Raw genomic sequence first — 19,019 nt, 5'->3', positions numbered from 1 at the left:
TTCCATGAAAGAAACTTTTTATGTTCAAACTACTTGGAAAGGGAGGGGGATGAAAATATCAGTAGACTTACAGGTTTTTTTTGCAACTGTTTACACCTTGCAAGTAAAGAGAGGAATCAGGTACTTTCCCTTTCCTTCAGCACAATCCACCAATTACCCATACAAGACGGGAATGAGACTGACACAATATCAGTTTGAACTGACCTATTTATTTTGTTCCAAAATACTTAGGATTTCATCTTGCAACCACAGAAAAGAATGAGAGTTTTGTCATTGATGTCAATAAGTCCTTTTGTAATTGGGAAGGAGGATAACAGGAGTATCAATCTTTTTTCCTTTACAGTTTTTTCAATCTTAATTTTCTCAAGGGAATTGATAAATAGTAACATATGAATCTTGCTATACTCCATCACAACACACTGCACACCTATCAGAATGATTGCATTTTTCAGTATTATGTTGTTTAAATGTTATATACCCATCCTACTCCTGGGCTACGTCTACACTGGCCCCTTTTCCGAAAGGGGCATGTTAATTTCAGAGATCGTAATAGGGAAATCCGCGGGGGATTTAAATATCCCCCGCGGCATTTAAATAAAAATGTCCTCTGCTTTTTTCCGGCTTTTAGAAAAGCCGGAAAAGAGCGTCTACACTGGCCCCGATCCTCCGGAAAAGTAGGAATAAGATCCTCCGGAAAAGGGCGCTTTTTCCGGAGGATCGGGGCCAGTGTAGACGTTCTTTTCCAGCTTTTAGAAAAGCCGGAAAAAAGCGGCGGACATTTTTATTTAAATGCCGCAGGGGATATTTAAATCCCCGCGGATTTCCCTATTACGATCTCTGAAATTAACATGCCCCTTTCGGAAAAGGGGCCAGTGTAGACGAGCCCCTGTAGTTTATCTGCTATGTACCTTACAGCCCACTCCTAGCATTTCTACCAGTGTATTGAGTAGATTTAGAAATCCTTTTAATACTTTGAATACACACATTTACATTTTAACTGCTAATATCTACATCAGAACTTTAAAAGAACATCTGTACCATATTTTACCACATATTAGGTATAGATAACAAATCAATATACATATCAATTTACACATACGTATGGGTATTTTTATCTGCATTTTAAATGCCATACAACTTTGAAAATGAAAATCTGTTTTAAACTTGAACATCTATATGGATAATCCCTAATGACCAGTAAGTATTCTGCTCAGTGAAAATATTATACGCTGAGCAATCAGACAAGCTTGTTCAGTACAATATTTATGGGAGAAGATGTTTAGTAGTAAGATGTATTTGCACTTAGGCTTTCAGCCAAATGAACAATTTTTCTATTGACTTCAATATTGCAATATTGGGCACTTACATGATTTCTGCCTGTTTGTGACAAAACTGTGGTAATCCCTAGAATACTTGGTTTTTAGAGTGCTATAGCTAGAGAAATTGTGGTAATACTTTGTTTCTGAGGAAAACAGATATTTATGAAGACATAATTTCAAAGTAGCATCCAAGATATTCTGTGCCATTTCCTGTACCTCCCAATACAAATATTTTTTCATGGTACACAAGCCTGAAGAACAACCATCTCATTTAAAATATTTCTGGCTCTTTAGCCTCTGTAGGGCTCTTTGCGCTGCTGGAAGGTAGAGATTTGGTCACAGAGTGACACTTCAAAGTTTTCTTTTGATAGTGTGGACTTGAACATTTATCTCACTTGTTATTTTAAAACTATATTCCCCAAGCTTATTACAGATGAAAGAGAGCACAAATGCACTAAAGGCAATGGACTTCATATCACACTGAATTGAGATGAACGAAAAGCATTTTCATGCTTAAGCTTGTGCACTGTTATGCTCTCTCAGCTAGGCTGTGTTTCATTTATATAGAACTAGTCTTCCAAATAAAAAAAAAAAACAAAAATCAGCTGTTACTGATTTTTCTAATAAAGACTTAATGTTTCTGGCACAGTACTTTGCAGTGTGCAGCTTCTGAATGCATAATATCCCATAAGTGGTTTGTTCCATTGTCTGGGAAACTGAATGCACTAACACAGTGCTCTTCTGTTCTTTTTTGGTCATTGCTGCTACTTTTGCTTTCATGCCTTGATAATAACCACACTTTAAAGATGATAGCTGACATAGCTCTGTCTGCAAACTGCTCATAAGTAGCAAACCTTATCCAAGATCAGAGAGAAAAATTGAGTCCTCTTTAAACATTGCATTAAGGATCAAAATATTTCACTAATCTGGGGTTTAAAAATACTATATGCCAGGGCTACGTCTACACTGGCAGCTTCTTGCGCAAGAGTTCTTGTGCAAAAAATCTTCCACAAGAAAGTGTCTACACTGCCATGTCCTTTTGCGCAAGAGATGTGATTTTGCGCAAGAGCATCCATGGCAGTGCAGACGCTCTCTTGCGCAAGAAAGCTCTGATGGCCATTTTAACCATAGGGGCTTCTTGTGCAAGAAATTCATGTTGCTTGTCTACACTGCCCTTTTGTGGAAGAGCTCTTGTGCAAGAGGACTTATTCCTTTTCTGGAAGAAGCCCTGTTTTACAATGGTATACTGTAAATTTACTTGCAGAAGAACACTTGTGCAGTGTAGACAGCAGGCAAGTTTTTGCTTAAGAACAGCTGTTCTTGTGCAAGAAGCTGCCAGTGTAGACGTAGCTCAGGGCTACTCAACACGTGGCCTGCAGCCCGTTTGTTTGTGGCCCACGGTGTGGTTTGGGTTTATGCGGGGCTCAACACACGGCCCGCGGGTGGGATCCTTTGAACATGGCCTCCATTGGAAACATGCTCCACAATGTCAAGTCAATATAATGGTCTTCTGTTGATATGCGTTTTAGTAGTTAAATTCCTGGACTGTCATTGCTCATTAAAAGTGCTGTCATATGGGTGGAAATGGGGTAAATATTGAATTTTATTAGTATCAGCAGAACTGACTTACATAAGGATATAAGAATGGCCATAGTGGGTCAGACCAAAGGTCCATCTAGCCCTGTATCCAGTCTGCCGACAGTGGCCAATACCAGATGCCACAGAGGGAGGGATCACAACTGGCAATCTTCACGTGATCCCTCCCCTGTCACCCACCTCCTGAGAAAGAGACTAGGGATACCATTCCTACCCATCCTGGCTAATAGCCATTGATGGACCTAACCTCCATACATTTATCTAGCTCTTTTTTGAACCCTATTAAAATTCTAGCCTTCACCACATCCTCTGGCTAGGAGTTCCACAGGTTGACTGTGTGCTGAGTGGAAAAAAACCCACTTCCTTATGTTTGTTTTATGTCTGTTGCCTATTAATTTCATTTAGTGACCCCTAGTTCTTATACTGTGGGAATAAGTAAATAAATGTTTCTTATTTCTTTCCACATCAGTCATGATTTTATAGACCTCTATCATAGCCCCCCCTCCTTAGTCTCCTCTTTCTAAGATGAAAAGTCCAAGTCTTTTTAATCTCTCTTCATATGAGACCCGTTCCAAACCCCTAATCATTTTTGTTGCCCTTTTCCGAATCTTTTCCAATGCCAATATATCTTTTTTGAGATTCAAGATGTGGGCGTACCATGGTTTTATGTAGAGGCAATAAGATATTTTCTATCTTATTCTCTATCCCTTTTTTAATGGCTCCTAACATTCCATTTACTTTTTTGAATGCTGCACACTGAGTGGATGTTTTCAGAGAACTATCCTCAATGACTCCAAGATCTCTCTCTTGAGTAGTTATAGACAAATTAGTCCCCATCACATTGGAAAATATAATGTCAAATACATATACAATGTGCTTTACATTTATCAACTTTAAATTTCATTTGCCATTTTGTTGCCCAATCACTTAGTTTGATGAGATCTTTTTGAAGCTCTTCACAGTCTGCTCTGGTCTTAACTATCTTGAGCAGTTTGGTATCATCTGCAAATTTTGCCACCGTTTACCCCTTTCTGTAGATCATTTATAAATAAGTTGAATAGGATGGGTCCTAAGACTGACCCTTGGGGGACCCCACTGTTACCTCCCTCCACTCAGAAAGCTTAACGTTTATTCCTACCCTTTGTTTCCTGTCTTTTAACCTGTTATCAACTCAGGAAAGGCCCTTTCCTCTTATCCCATGTCAACTTACTTTACTTAGAGCCTTTGGTGGGGGACTTTGTCAAAGGCTTTCTGGAAATCTAAGTATAGCATATCCACTGGATCCCCCTTGTCCACGTTTGTTGATCCCCTCAAAAAACTCTAGTACTTTAGTAAGGCATGATTTCCCTTTACAGAAAGCATGTTGACTTTCTCCCAACAAATTATATTCATCCATGTGAATATAAATGGGACCTGTGTGTTGTGTAGTCTTGCCTTAATCTTGTATTCATGCCCATCAGTGTGAAAGAAGCTATTTGCATATATTTGTATATATATTTGCATTTCTATGCAGCCACACTTGAGTTGCAGCCCTCAGCATGTGCTGAGAGTATCATTGTGGCCCCTGGGGCTTCCAAAGTTGATAGTTGCTATATGCCTACTATCTAATAAGACAAAATGGGTCTACTGGTTAGGTTCAGAGGCAATACCAAAAATATATATCTAACTGATTTTCCTATAATAGCTGATGGAAGGATGCTCTGTTGTGCCATCTCTGGATAACAAGAGTCTATTGAATTGAATGGAGAAGACTCTTTCCCCCATCCCACCATTTTAAACTTTCTAGCAAGGAAAGGTTTCCAATACTCTACCCATCCCTCCCAATTCCATATTTTAGAAATGTACTTTCTCTTTGATGTCTGCAACATCACTGTGAAAGTGACATGATTCATGACAGTGTCACTGCTGCTCCCAAAGAGGTATGAAATTCAGTTGCTGACTTGATACATTTTATTAATCTTAATCTGCTGCTGCTTAGCAAAGCTATAAATTAGCAGGAAAGACCTAGTAGTTTTCTAGCTGAAACTCAGGAAGATGGTCCTTAATTAGTTTATACTTGTTTCAAATTTAAAAGATTACCTTTGCAACCAAGAAGGCTAGAAACATGGTTTTATTTAAAGCTTCAACCCTGCAGAAATTGATGACTTAGGGACCCCCACTAAAGACTGGTAAATGGATTTTTTTCATGCCATGCAGTAAGCAATATAAAAATACATACTGTTAGATACAGGTTTTTGCTGCTTTGCCTAAACACCCAGCTCTAGTAGTAAATTATCTATGAAACATGAGGTTATGGTATTGAACATCTGTGTTCTGCAACAAGGCCCTTGAAATAATAAAATAAATAATATTTCAAAAAACCACACAGATAAGTCAATAGTTCTTACTTGCATGTGGGACTCCATCGGGGAGGCACAAAACCTCTCTTGGGATTGACAAAGCTGTATATGAACTCAGGCAGTAGAGACTGGCTAGTAAGCAGTTCTTTTCAAGTCATCTGCCTGACTATTTATGTTCTCTTTAATTAGCCCTCCCCCACCATTCCTGTTCTCTGCTCCTTCTAGATTCCAAGTGACATAGCTGAACAGAAGCAAGATGGAAGTGACCTTTCCATCTCTTCCCTTCCTTAACCTTCTGTTCCAGTCTTATCCCTCCCTTTTCCAAATTTCAGTGTCTCAAGTATACACTGAACAGAAAAGGATCATCAAACCTGTTGATGCCATCTGTGCTCCTGCACAGTGGTGCTTTTATCCGCAGTGACAGCACAGTGTACTGACTGGTGAACAGGCTCAACTCCTAGCAGAAGCCCAGCATGCTGAGATGTGAACAAGCCTATGTCAATCAAAATGTATGGCAACAAGATCTAAAAAGGGATGCTGGTTCTTATAAGAAAAAAAAATTGTGTGGTAAGAAAAGTCTCATAAATATTCACTTCATCTTACAAGCTGCTCCAAACAAGCTTTCACACCCACATGGGATTCTGCACTTGTACAAAAGTCTACTTGCATGAAGCAGCCTGCATGACCAATATACATGTTTTAGGGAGGCACAAGATTATCTGAGCTGGGTTTCAGCCACATCTGCAGTCGTCAAAGCCAAATCATTGCAATATACCACTGTCTGTCTTTAACACACACACACGGGCAGGACCTTCGTTTTACCTCAGTTGGAAGGGCACCGTCAGCAGGACAACACTCCCTGACCCCAGGGAACGCTGGATCAGTCCCACCTCCCGGGGAGGCACATGTTCATACCACCGCCACTGGACCTACTCGCCCCTTGGTCCACTCCCGCCACGCTTGCCCTGTCATTCCCTCGCCCAGCTGCACTTCCTGCTCCCACGTCCGAGCATTCCAGGCGCCTTGACAAATCCGCCTCCCGCCGCCGCTCAGGGCAGGATGGCTGGGGCACCCGCAACGCGTTTTGCTCTCGGGCTGTCAACGCCGCCCCACTCCCCGCCAGGAGCCGGCACAGGAACCCCGGCCGGGCACATCCTCCCCCCCCCCCAGACACGGGCCCGCCGCCCCCCGAGAGACTCCGCCGAGCCGCTGGACACCGTCCAGACTCCTACCGTGCGGGCGGCTGTTCGGGCCCAGGCCGCCGCTGGCTGCTGCCGCCGAGTGCGAGTGGTTGGGGGCACGGGAGGCACCGGGAGCTAAGTCCGGCCGCTGCCGGTGCCGCTACTGGGGGGTCTCGCCGGTTGCTCGCCCATGGGGCGGCCAGGGAGCAGCTGGGCAGCAAGGGGCACGTGACCGGAACTAGCCAAAGTCCCGCGACGCGCCGAGGGAGACCGGGTCACGTGACGAGGAAAGCTGGTATCGCCATGACACCTCCTGGTCACATGACAGGCTCTCCCCGCCACCGTAGAAATCCCGGATCACGTGATGGTATCTCCTTCTTTCCCCCCTCCCCATCGCCATGACAGTGCGCGGGAGGGGGTGGTGACGGAGTACCAACAACGCAGCCACCGCCACCGCCGTCCGGTCCCTCCCATCCCGGTCACCCGGCCCCGCAGAGCGAGGCGTCCGGCTCCTTCCCTTTCGTTCTGCCCGTTAGGTCCCGTCTGTCCGCTCCAGGGTACCACGGCGCTGAGGGGGGGGGCGGGGACTTCCCTAGGCAACCGCCCGAGGGGGGAGGGGTGAAAAAGAGCGTCGTTCTCACGTGACCGGGCGACGGCGTTGTGTGCGTGTGACGTACTTTTCTCGCGGGCTGAGCTGTGTCAGCTGTCGGGGTCAGGGATCACGTGCCGTGCGGAGGGGGGCGGGGCTGGCGAAGCAGCTGACGGGGGTTGGCGGGGTGAGTGTCCGCGCGGGGAGCCGGGCGAGGGGCCGCGTGGGCACCGCGCCGGGCGCAGCGGCTTGGTTCGGGAGCGGGTGGGGTGGGGTCCCGGTGCCGAGGCCGGACGCTGCCTGGGCGGAGGGGGCTGCCGCGGGGGCGCTTGTGCTGAGCCTGTTGCAGCGGGCGGGGCCCCCCAGCCACCTCCTGGCCCTTTCTGAAGTCGTGGCCGCTCTTTGTCCGGGTGAGCGTGGCTACTAGACCGTGCATTGGCCAGCTAGCCACACTCACCCAGCCAGATAGCCACGTCGGGCTCGTGCCTAGTGTGTCGGACACTGCGGGCTTGTGGGCAGTAGACATGAGAATTGGAGTTATTCTCAGAGGTAAAAGGGTCGGGGGGGGGGGGGGGAGTTGAGGAACGGGTGGGGACACTCCCCAGCTGAGTTTGAGGGGGGGAAGGTGGCAAAGTGTCTTCCAATAGTTGTCAAAAGCCTGTGGCAGGTAGTGAAAAAATCCTTTTCCAGGCGTGGGTCCATTCCCCGAACCATATTTGGGGAAGTGGTGGATTCAAACTGCTAAGCATGAGAGTACTGTATGCATGGAGTTGTGGTTAGACTATTTTGTTTGTGAGACCAAATCACTCCTAAAATGTGTAACAAATGTCTTAATCTTAGAGATACTCCCTTGCATAGCCTGGAACAGAACCAAGAAATCCAGAAGTCCCAGTTTTACTCTTCTGTCAGCAAATACCTGTGAAACTCTCAGTCAAAATATGTGTCTTATCCCTAGTGGCTGGTCCTCGGTCAATAACAGTACTGCCTGTTAAGTGTAGAGGTCTGTGCTGTGGATCTAAAATCCCTTTCCTTCCACAAGCAGAGTCTGTGGCAGTCCAGAGTAGCCCCTGCCTGCAGACCTTCCCCCCTTCTCTCTTCCCCGCTCCCCCTCCTCCTGTGGCAGAACTGCACCAGCCGGGATGCCAGAACAGCCCTGCCTGCAGCGGGCCAGGGTGCCCAGCAAGTGGGGGCTGGTCAGAAAAGTTCCCAGACCTGGCACGGACAGAGGCTGCTCTGGCCTGTGGGGTGCCCAGACCCGCTGGGGCTGTGCAGGAGCAGCCCCTGTCTGTGGTGGGCCCCTGCAGGGCTGAATTAGCCCATTGCCCGTGGCAGGCAGAAGAATGCTCCAGCCCCATCGGTTAAACAATTAAACCTTCACATCCGTTATTTACATGTAGCATCACTAAGATTTCACAAGATGGCATTTCTGGGTTGTGGGGTTTTTTTAAGTTCTAGTTTTCAGAAAGTTAATTTTTAAAAATGTAAAGTCAAGCATTCAGAAGCTAGGAAATGCACAAAATAAGATTACCTATTAAATATAAAAATATGTTTTATTAAAAAGCCTATGAGGAAACAGCCTATTTTGTATTCAGTGCAAGGTTTGCTTGGTGTGTGGCAAATACATGAGGCCACACACTGACGTATGAAGAAAAGTGTTGAATAGTTATCACGTTTTAGTGTATGAACGATGGGTTCTGTGGAAACTATTGTACAGTAAACTTCCGATAATCTGGCACCTTTAGGACCCAGGGGGTGCTGGATTATCAGATATGCTGGACTATTGGAAAGGGGGGGCTATGAGGAGTCTGGGGTTGAGTGGGGGGGATGTGCCTCTTGGCACTACGGTACCAGCCCGGCAGCACCCCAGCTGCTCTGCCCCAGGCATCCCCGATTCGGCTGCTGCTGAAACTGACCTGCAGCTGACTCGCGGAAGCCGGGGGCAGAGCTGCTCCAATTGTCCGGCTGCCGGGAGCACTTCTGGGTTCCAGATGGTGCCGGACCATTGGATGCCAGACCACTGGAGTTTTACTGTACATAGTTAGGGCTTTATCATAGTGTACATAGCCATTAACACTGCTACTCAAAAGTTAACTGGTGAGCCTCACCATTAACAGGTAAGGCTTGCTGGTTAGAATTAACCAGTGGGGACTGAAGTAGCACCCTGCCTGCTATGGGCAGGGGGATATGCCAGCCCTGCGGGATCCACTGCAGGCATGAGCACTCCATTTTAGATGCAGCAGTCTGCAGTGGGCCTGGCCCCGTGCACTGCAGGCATGGGTGCTCCACCCTGGTTGTGCCCCTGCACTGCCTGCCTTGTTTAACTGGTTAAACTTAAAGCTTACCCAGTTAACTAATTAAACGAGGTTTTAGATCCCTACTTTTGAGTGCTTGATATTATAACAGTCATATTTTAACAACAATTTTGTGTGTAATATCAGTTTAAAGTAGTTAGTACTAGGGATGTGAATGGTTAACCGGTAAGGATCACCCTTAATGGGTGAGGCTTACTGGTTCTAGTTAACCAGTAGGTGCTGGAGCACCTTCCCACCTGCTGTGGGCAGGAAACTGCTCCAGAGGGTGCTCTAGGCAGCTGTCCGGAAGAGCTCCTGTCTGTGGCAAGCCCAGCTCAGCCCTCCCGTGGCAGGCAGGGGCTGCTCCAACTGGCTGGATCAGCACCTGTCTGTGGCAGAGGGTGGGGTCACTCTAGCCTGGCCATGGCCACTTTGAGGAACGTTGCCACAGAGTAAAATTGCAATGATTTAACTAAAAATCAATTTTTAAGATTAATTTGGTTAAATCAGTGCCAATCACTGTACTGACTAGGAATATAAAATCCCATTTAAACTGGTTAAACATTAAGTCCTTGCGACTCCCGTTGACCCCAGTTCTTCATTTCCAACCAAGGTTTGCCAATGGGAGCCATGAGGCTTCATGGCTACACCATTTAAGTAAACAAAGTGGCATGGACCTGCTAGTGGCTTTCCCAAAGCAGGGCAATGGCCCACTAGGGCTGTGTCCAGACTCAGGGGTTTTTTCGGGAAAAGTAGCCTTTTCCGAAAAAACTTCACCTGCGTCTAGACTGCAGCCGCGTTCTTTTGAAATTAAATCGAAAGAACGCGGCTTTTCTTTCGACGGCGGTAAACCTCATTTCACGAGGAAGAACGCCTTCTTTCGAAAGTGCTTCTTTCGAAAGAAGGCGTTCTTGAATGTAAATAGGGCTTCTTCGAAAGAGAGCATCCAACTCACTGGGTGCTTTCTTTCGAAAAAAGCGGCTTGCTCTTTCGAAAGTTCCGCGTGCAGTCTAGACGCTCTTTCGAAAGAGGCTTGCAGTCTAGACATAGCCTAGGAGGAACTCTGGTGAATGGGCTAGGGCTAGATTGCCTGGGAGACCACCAAATATTTATCTTTAGGAATAATCAAATTGCAGATCATCCAACAGATTAACATGTATTAATTTCAATGTAAATTCACAGACAAAACAAACTAGGTCTCTGACCTTACAGTCAAATCCATGCAGGAAGACCTTTAGGATCCAGTTGCAGGATCAAGTCTGAGGCTTATAACATCTCCCTCCTTCGTACCTTTATGAGCAGTTTTAAGTCTTTGCGCTAAAAGGGGTTTTCCTATATAGATATACCAGCAAATCCTCTTAGTACAGGCAAAGTTTATATAAGCAAAGTGTTTCTTTTGCTGATATATCTTCCACCAGTTATCTGAACAAAATAAGATATGCTGCTATAGCTGTGTTTGTACTTTGGCTTTAGCTGTCAGGCTATATTGGGTTAGGAGTGTGACAACTCCCTCTCCTCTTCTGCTGTAAGGGACATTGCTGTGCCAGCAAACTTTTCAAGTATAGATTAAGCCTCAAAGAACAAGGTGGGACTAGAAGGTAAATTGTAATTGATGAAGAAATGATTGTATTGTTAATTAATTTTTTCAGGGACAGCTAAAAGCTTCAGTAAAAAATGAACCAATGATTGAGTACTGCCAGACTTTCTTAATTCTATGACATCTGTGCCAATGATACCAGAATCTTACAGCCATGTACTGGCAGAATTCGAATGTTTGGATCCATTGCTTTCTGCACTCAGGTTGGATTCCAGTCGTTTGAAGGTCAGTTTGGTTCATGCTTGTTGCATTTACTATATATACTATTTCCTTTTTTCAGACACAGAAGTCCACATTTTTGTCATGCTACTGCTTGGTGAATTGTTGGCATAAAATTACTTTCATTTGTATAGCTCCAAAACAGTGGTGGGCAATGAGACATTTTGTTTACCGTTGCCCACATGCAGGGTTGTTAGATTCCATTCGTTTCCATCTGTGTAGGTTTTTTCCTACTTGTATTACTAATGTGGCTTGTCCGTGAAATCGGGATGTTAAATTTTGACATCGACTATTCAATTAGTCAATAAGGGCGCTTTCGTCTTTGAAGTGTAGAAACAACCCCAGGGCCCATGCTCCTCATGGCATTTCAAAGCATCAGTGCCCTGTGAAGCCCAGGATCAGCGGTGTGCTTACTGAATTCAATATTGACTTTGAGAGCTGTGCACTTCGTCAGCATCCACTCAACATTGTTGCTATGGTTCAATTGGCAGACCCCGCAAATTCTATGTAGCACATGTAGCAAAACCATCCTATCTTGGGAGACTGTCTTGGTTATGACAATCTTGTGACCCACTGAGATGGAGGGCCACTCATGCGGCTCAGTCCCCAACCTAGGTTGCTGATTGAATACTAGCTTCCAGAGCAGCAATTTACAGATCATGACATGATAGTTGCTATGTAAAGCTTGGGTACAGTTTTACAACTGTCAGCTGCATGGTCAGGAGCAGTGGCTTGAAAGAACAGATAGGAGCTGCAGGATGCCCACAAAGATGGGTCATCTTTTGTCTGTAATCAAATAAATAGAAAGATCTTGCATGTTATTTTTAAAATGGTTGCTTATCCTCATTTAAAGTCACAATAATTTGCTGCCTAATTCTGTTTTTTTGAAGCAAATTATTAATATAAGGTACTTTGGAGAATAGATTAGTCAGTTACAGGGGAAAAAATGCAATATTTAACCCCAAAGATTCTGAGAGCATAGTCACTTAATTTGAGTTAAAACATTTTGTATTACGATGTACAGTTATTTTTTTGGTCAGCCCATGAAACTGGATGATTGGTTAAAATTTAACTGGATGCTATGTTATTCTGAACAACTTCATAAATCATTGGATAGAACGATTTGTTGAGCTTATTGATGGCAGATCTATAAAAAAAATTGCCCTTGTTTTTTAAACAAATGTAGCCTAACAAGTTTTAATGTACTTGTGAAAAACCTTGGGGAAAAAACCTGAATTAAGTTTTTTTTTTTTTTTCCTGTGACCTAGCACAAAAAATACTTTCAGGGAAAGAGCCCTCAAGTTTGTTTGCTTTTGCTGTTCATTCTTCTCTTAGAATGCACTGTTGCACTTCTCTGACAGCTTGACTTTGCTGTTACATACTTCAGAATGGGCTCTTTGTTTGTTTGGTTTTTTTTGTTTGCTTTTTAAAAAGCAGCTTTGAGGAAAAATGAGATGCCACTATCGGTGGAATTTACATTTATTTATGTAGCCATCATGTGATGTAATTCTTTCAGTGCACATGTATAGCCGTGTCTCGGAAATGGCTGGCTCTGGGCAGTTCAGGAGGGGGACTAAACCTGATTCAAAAAGATGGCTGGAAACAAAGGCTGTTCCTCACTCATAAGGTAAGGTTAAGAATTGTATGTAAACCTTCAGGAAGGGTAATATTTCAGTTGCAGAAGCAAGAAAATGGTATCTTTATATTAAGTCCCAGGAATGTAAAGACTGTTTGAATTATCCAGATAAGCTGAATTTCCTTACTTGTCTTTAGCGAGAGATGCTGTTGTATGCAAAAATAGTGCTTTGCAAAGTGTGTGCATGTGGGAGTGAAGGAGGAGTCTGAAAGGATGCATAGGCTTCTCAGTTCTACAGAGTTATAGCTTACCTTTTAAAAAATATATCAGTCATGGTTCAGAACAAAACCTTCAAAATATGAAGTCAGCATAATCAATTTGGAGACATCTGTCTGAATTTGCAGAGAACCCGAAACACAAACTGCGCTGTCGTCTGGCTCATTTATTTCAACGAGTGCTAATTCAAATGCCAGTAATGATTCTATAAATATTAACATTTTTACCTATTACTCTGCTCACTGTATATAAGAGAGGGAAGGGAGTATATTATGAAAGTCTAAAAGACTAACTTGGGCTGGAGGAAGCGTGGACAATGTATAAATTGAAGGATTGTTGACTTTAAGCCACATACGATAGATTTAATTTTTCTGCGGGAAGGGTGGTGGCTCAGTTTTCAAAAAGCTGCTTTATTCAATCGCTGCAATATTAGGGTATCAAATGGTGTGTTTCATTTTTGTGGGAGGATGATGGATGAATAAAGGTTTTATTTAAAAGTCTTGATTTCTAACTGATGCAGGTGATGAGATCACTAAAGGTCCTTGTCAACCAAGTGATTTGGAGGCACCTCTATTAAAGAAGTTTCTGTTGTGTTCTTTTCTTGGTCTTGTTGAGACGGACAGTTATGCTTTTATTGTTATCCTTTATGCTAGGATTTCTCCTCTATGTAGTTACTTTTCAAAGTTACACTTCAAGGAAACTTGAGTCATGTTTACAATTGAAAAAAATATATAACCACAGATTTGCATTTGGCTTAAAGGCCATACGAAAGATCCCCTTTGTTACCTGAAGTCCACAGAGATGAGGATGCCGTCTAATACAAAACGTGTACTTACTTTCCATGTTCAGGACACTTGTCTTTTAAATTAGGGATGTTAAATTGCATGTAATCCAGTAACTGTGTAGCTGACAATTATTTTGTCAGTTATATGTTTACCCAATAAGCAGCTCTGCATTGAAAGTAGCTTTGGAGCGAGCTGGCAGGCAGGCAGGCTGGCTTGATCCCGGCTTGCGCCAGGTCCCGGCAGCTACCCCTGCTGTAGCTCTGCAAGAAAAGTTATTTAGGAGCCATCAGGCAGGCTGGCTCAGCCCCAGCTCGCATCGGGTCCTGGCAGCAATCCCGGTACAGCTCTGCAAGTAAAGCATTCTAGGAGCCAGTGGGCAAGCAGGCTGGCTCAGTCCTGGCTTATGCCAACTCCCAGCAGCTACCTCCACTGTGGCTTTGCACAAAAAGTTATTTAGGAGCTGGCAAGAAGGCAGACTAAATAACATTTTGAGCAGAGCTGCAGCGGTGGTAGCTGCTGGGACCTGGAATGAGCTTGGAATAAGACATCCTGCTAGCAAGCTTGCTAAAAAAATTACTTTCAGAGCTGGGGAGGGGCGGGGTGGAGGGGGAGGAGGGAGATGTGTTGCTGCTAATACCTGCTTATTGGTTAATCATTTAGCCAGATACACTATTACCTCCCTAGCTAAAATAGATTGTCAAGTGAACCTGTTTGCACTGGTAATTGGTAATTCATTATGGAGGCCTTTGTATTGAGTTATCAGTTTGGAATCCAACATTAAACCACAGTGATCACATATCTACAATTTAACACTGCTTAGTGAATTGAAGCCACCAACTTCTTTCAGTTCCTTTTGGATAGACTGGGTATAATCTCAAAGAAATTGACAGTTATGGGCTTGGAAACCAAATCTTTGTCGCGTGGAGCTGGTTCCTCTTTGTTCAGAATTTGAGATGTTGTTTAGACTGCGTTGAAGTAGTTTCCATTGTCACTATTTATGGTCCTCTTCTGTGGATAAATTCAGAGGTTCTGTCTTCAGGGCTACCAGTTATACTTTTTATAACAGTAAGTTCACTTTAAAAAAAACTGAAGAGAAGGTAAAGAATCCAAGAACACTTGAAGTGGCTATGTAGACTGACTCTCATCTCTTGTTGTAGTTTGCAGATAGAGGATAAGAACTGTTTATAACTAAACGTACTAATGAGAACTGACTTTACTACTGCACTTGTAAATCTACTTACTGCATCACTTGACTAGTCTTTCTTGCCTCAGGAAGGTGCAATTTCCCGGGTTGCCTGTTCTCTATATGATGAAGATTATGTAGCTGTTGCCACCAGGTGAGAGATTTGATTAAACTAATTGTCCCCTTCCTACTCCAAACATATAAGGCAACTCTTCTGGTGTGGATTTGCAAATTTTGAGGCCTTATCTACAAAAGAAAATTGACCTGAATGGTAGCTGCCCATCACTTTTCTAGTAGAGTAATTATTCTGAAGAGTTCCCACAGAAAGAGCTGTTGTGGAGTAACTTATACCATAGCCATGCTGGTCAGTTTGCTCGTTAGCTAGGGCTTGCGACATTTCAGCAACGTATGAAAGTATGTCTCCTGAGTGGGAAAAAGTGAAATGGGTAGCTGAAATTCCAGTTAGTTGCATGTATTTAGCTCACAACTGACACTTCTACTGGCAGTTTCAGAACAGAGGCCAAGAACTGAGTGAGCAACCCTCCCAGTCAGGGCTGATGTACAATGGTAGGTTGCTGTGTGGAAGCATGCAGTGGTCCTACCTTTGGATAAATGTAGCACTTGGATTTTCAGAACTGTCAGTCTAGCACTTTTCATTATCCTAGAATTCAAACATGCAACCTTTTATATTAAAATAAAGTCTTTGTTTAGTTTGCCTCTTTTCCACAAACAGCTTTTCTTCACTATTGGTAGAAATGATGGTCATCTTCGAAAGACCATTTCTCTTAAATGTAAATCTCCTAACTGTTACAGTCAAGGCCTTGTAGTAGTCTGGGAACTCAATCATGAGCGTCGTGGGAAGCCAGAACGGATTTATGTTTCCACTGAGCACAAGGGCAAAAAAATAACAGCTCTTTGTTGGGATACAGCTACGCTTCGAGTTTTTGTAGGAGATCATGTGGGAAAAGTGTCTGCTATCAAGATTAACATGTCTAAACAAGGAAAGGTAAAATGTTACCCATTTTCTATTGCAATGAGAGGAAATTCCGACTGATGGACAGATGAATTTTTGTGTCTGTCATGGTTATCAGCATATGGAAAAGAATTCAGTAGCAAATTAAGTTCTGCTCATTTTGGTGACCAGTCAGGAGTGCTGGATTTTTTTTCCAGATACTGGTATAAATAGTTGGTTTGGTATATGTATGCAGTCCAGCAAGTTACAATATAATGTAAATATTCCAAAGTACATTATCATTCAACTTAGAGATATCATTGACCACTTTTAACAGACACTGAGTTCAGTTTGGATTTTCTGCCCAATGGCACAACTTCTAAAAAGAAGTCTGCGCATAAGTCCACTATTTCTGTCTTGACTATTACTTTAAATAGTGTAGAGTAATGGAAGGATTGATGCTCCTCTGTTTATGGTACTTCTGCACAGTTATAGAATGAGTCTATAGCTGTACAGAATGTACGTCTACATTTACAGCTGCATATAAAGTACAGGCACTGCACGCCTCACTAGCAGTAAATAGTGTAGACATGGCTTAGGAGAGTAGAGTGCCCTCCATGGGGAACACATGAATATATACTCTATGCAGCTCTCTACATGCTCAAGCATTGCCTCCCATGTCTACACTAGGGATGTTAGATGTTGGGTAATTGAGTAGTTGAGTAACTCTATGAATTCTTATCAGATACTCAGCTATTCTATAATCCTAGGCAGTGGGGCTGGCAGCCAGTGTGCTCCGGCCCCACGGCTAGGGAGCCCCTTGCCGCCCCATGCTGTAGCTTCTGCATCAGAGGCAGCAGCATGGGATGCCAGGCACGAGCCAGTCAATGAGGGGAGCCAGTTTAAAAACCAGCTCCACATGCAGCCCAGCTGCTTGCCTCCCCACACTGCTGCCTCTCATACAGAGGCAGAAGCACGGAGTGGCAGCAGCTCCTGTTCAGTGGGGTCCGAGCTCCCCATGGACAGAGGCTGCTCTGCCTACCCTATCCATGGGATTGCTGCTAAGGACGAGCCTCTGTCCACGGAGAGCCCTGCCTCTGTCTGCGGGGAGTTCAGGCCCCCTGTGGATGGAGGCTGCTTTGTGGCAATCTCCCTTGCCCTCCTCCCCTTTCCCCCCCCACGGAGGCAGTAGTGCAGGAGTGGATGAGTGGCATCACGGACCCAGTGCTGAGAGGGGAGGGGAACTGGATTTTAAGTCGGGTCCCCCCAGCACTGGCTCCTGTTTTCCTCCATGTGGGGGATGCCAAGGCTTATCTGTTAATTGTATAGTCGATTGCACGTACACATCCCTAGTCTACACTGCTGTAATTAACAGTGGCGTGTCCTACTGCCAGAGTCCTTTTCCTGCCGCAGAAAGAGGTTCTGGCAGCAGGGAAACGCCTTCTGCTCTGACACCACAATCCCAATCCTATCATGGAAAAGGATGAGGCTTCAGAGCAAGCCTAACCAGTGCTCCCTTGAATGTTGCAGTCCTGCACTTGGGGCATTGCAAGGAGGCATTCGGGATTGCAGCACTGCTCAGGTTTGGTCCAGCCACCTCTTCATCATGGACAGGCCAAATCTGAGTGTTGCTGCAGTCCCATATGCCTGGCTGCAACACCCTGAGTGGATGTATGTCCCACAATCCATACAAGTCAGCTATGCAGGGGCGGCCCGTCCTTATAGGCGAACTAGGCACCAAGTTAAATGGGACACAATGGGGCGCCAAATGGTGGTGCAATATTGTTGAGGAGTTTGGAGGTAGGGGAGCCAACTGCATGGTTCGCCTAGGGCGTCAGTTGCTGGTAGCTAGTCTGGGGCCGCTCCTGCATCTGTGAGAATTATTAATTAATGGTATTTAGACAGAGTTACGATGAAACTTTCTGGCATATGTAGGCAACTTAAACATGAAGCTAAGTTAACTTAGCAGATCCCTATGGGAATATACCTAAGGGAAACTATTGCTGTCTTAAATAAATGAGACACTTACATAGAAAGAGAACTAACAAAAAAAAGAGGACTATGATATGCAACAATGGATATAATATAGGGCTGTGTCTACACTGGCGCGATCTTGTGCCAAAGCAGCCGCTCTTGTGCAAAAACTAGCTGCCTGTCTACACTGGCCGTGTGTTCTTGTGCAAGTATACTGACATTCTAATGTATGAAATCAGTGCTTCTTGCGCAAGAACTATGATGCTCCCGCTCAGGAATAAGCTCTCTTACGCAACTATTCTTGCGCAAGAGGCCAGTGTAGACAGGCAACATGAACTTCTTGCGCAAGAAAGCCCTATGGTTAAAATGGCCATCAGAGCTTTCTTGTGCAAGAGAGCGTCTACACTGACATGGATGCTCTTGCGCAAAAGCACATCTCTTGTGCAAAAGCACATGCCAGTGTAGATGCTCTCTTCTGGAAGAGTTTTTGCACAAGAACTCTTCCTCAAAAGAGTTCTTGCGCAAGAAGCTGCCAGTGAAGACATAGCCTTAAGTGTATATTGATGGGGAAAAAAATTACAAGACGCTGTAGACCAGGCCCCCTTCTTGCAAGCACGTATGTGAATAACTGTGTATGTGGATAGTTCACTGAAGTTTGTAGGGCTATTCATGCACATAAATATTCTCAAATCCAGGGTCTTATTTTGTAGGGGAAGAAACAATGGTGTATGTTATTGGATATTGGGCAAAGTTTAGTTAACATGAACAGTCACAAACAGCTTGAAGTTTGCTATTTTCTGACCTTTGAGCATAGCGCTTCGCTACTAACTTTTTTCCTATAGTTTCTGTGGAATATTATCAACATCAACCTAAGTCCAGTATGTGTTGTTCCATTAGGCAGCAGCTGCTTTTGTAATGTTTCCAGTTCAAGTTATAACCACTGTTGACTCACGTGTAGTTGAGCTTGATTATTTGGACGGAAGATTGCTTATTTCTTCACTTACTCGCTCTTACTTGTGCGATACTGAGAGGTAAGTTCTATGCTAACTGAAAAAGTACCAAGACATATCTTGTATCTGGAAACTGATTCAAATGGATCACTTGAAATTATTACCATTTAGCTGGTCGTACATAGTCATCAT

At 44.2% G+C, this 19,019-nt stretch overlaps 2 protein-coding genes across 5 annotated transcripts in view; one reads left to right on the top strand and one right to left on the bottom strand.

The window, feature by feature from the left end:
- GTF2H1 (general transcription factor IIH subunit 1) overlaps positions 1–6,718 on the bottom strand; it is a 37,687-nt gene extending 30,969 nt beyond the window's left edge. Inside the window, exon 1 of the mRNA XM_075928109.2 lies at positions 6,487–6,718. The gene's annotated coding sequence lies outside the window, so the exon portion shown is untranslated. The remainder of the gene's footprint in view (positions 1–6,486) is intronic.
- A 114-nt stretch (positions 6,719–6,832) lies between these two features.
- The window catches only part of HPS5 (HPS5 biogenesis of lysosomal organelles complex 2 subunit 2), a 43,869-nt gene continuing 31,682 nt past the window's right edge, over positions 6,833–19,019 (top strand). The window contains exons 1-6 of one of the 4 annotated variants that reach the window (XM_075928107.2): positions 6,833–6,971; positions 10,965–11,137; positions 12,648–12,758; positions 15,041–15,105; positions 15,765–15,957; positions 18,775–18,908. In XM_075928107.2, the coding sequence (XP_075784222.2) occupies positions 11,030–11,137; positions 12,648–12,758; positions 15,041–15,105; positions 15,765–15,957; positions 18,775–18,908 (611 nt within the window). In that variant the 5' untranslated portion in view covers positions 6,833–6,971; positions 10,965–11,029. Of the gene's footprint in view, positions 6,993–7,075; positions 7,212–7,436; positions 7,574–10,964; positions 11,138–12,647; positions 12,759–15,040; positions 15,106–15,764; positions 15,958–18,774; positions 18,909–19,019 lie in introns of those variants that run through there. The other 3 variants (XM_075928105.2, XM_075928106.2, XM_075928108.2) reach the window with 3 other exon arrangements.

This window comes from Pelodiscus sinensis, chromosome 5 (genome assembly GCF_052426305.1).
Source record: "Pelodiscus sinensis isolate ZL-2025 chromosome 5, ASM5242630v1, whole genome shotgun sequence".
Taxonomy (NCBI): domain Eukaryota; kingdom Metazoa; phylum Chordata; order Testudines; family Trionychidae; genus Pelodiscus; species Pelodiscus sinensis.
The sequence above is the reverse complement of the archived record's forward strand: the minus strand, read 5'-3'. Positions and strand labels throughout refer to the sequence as shown.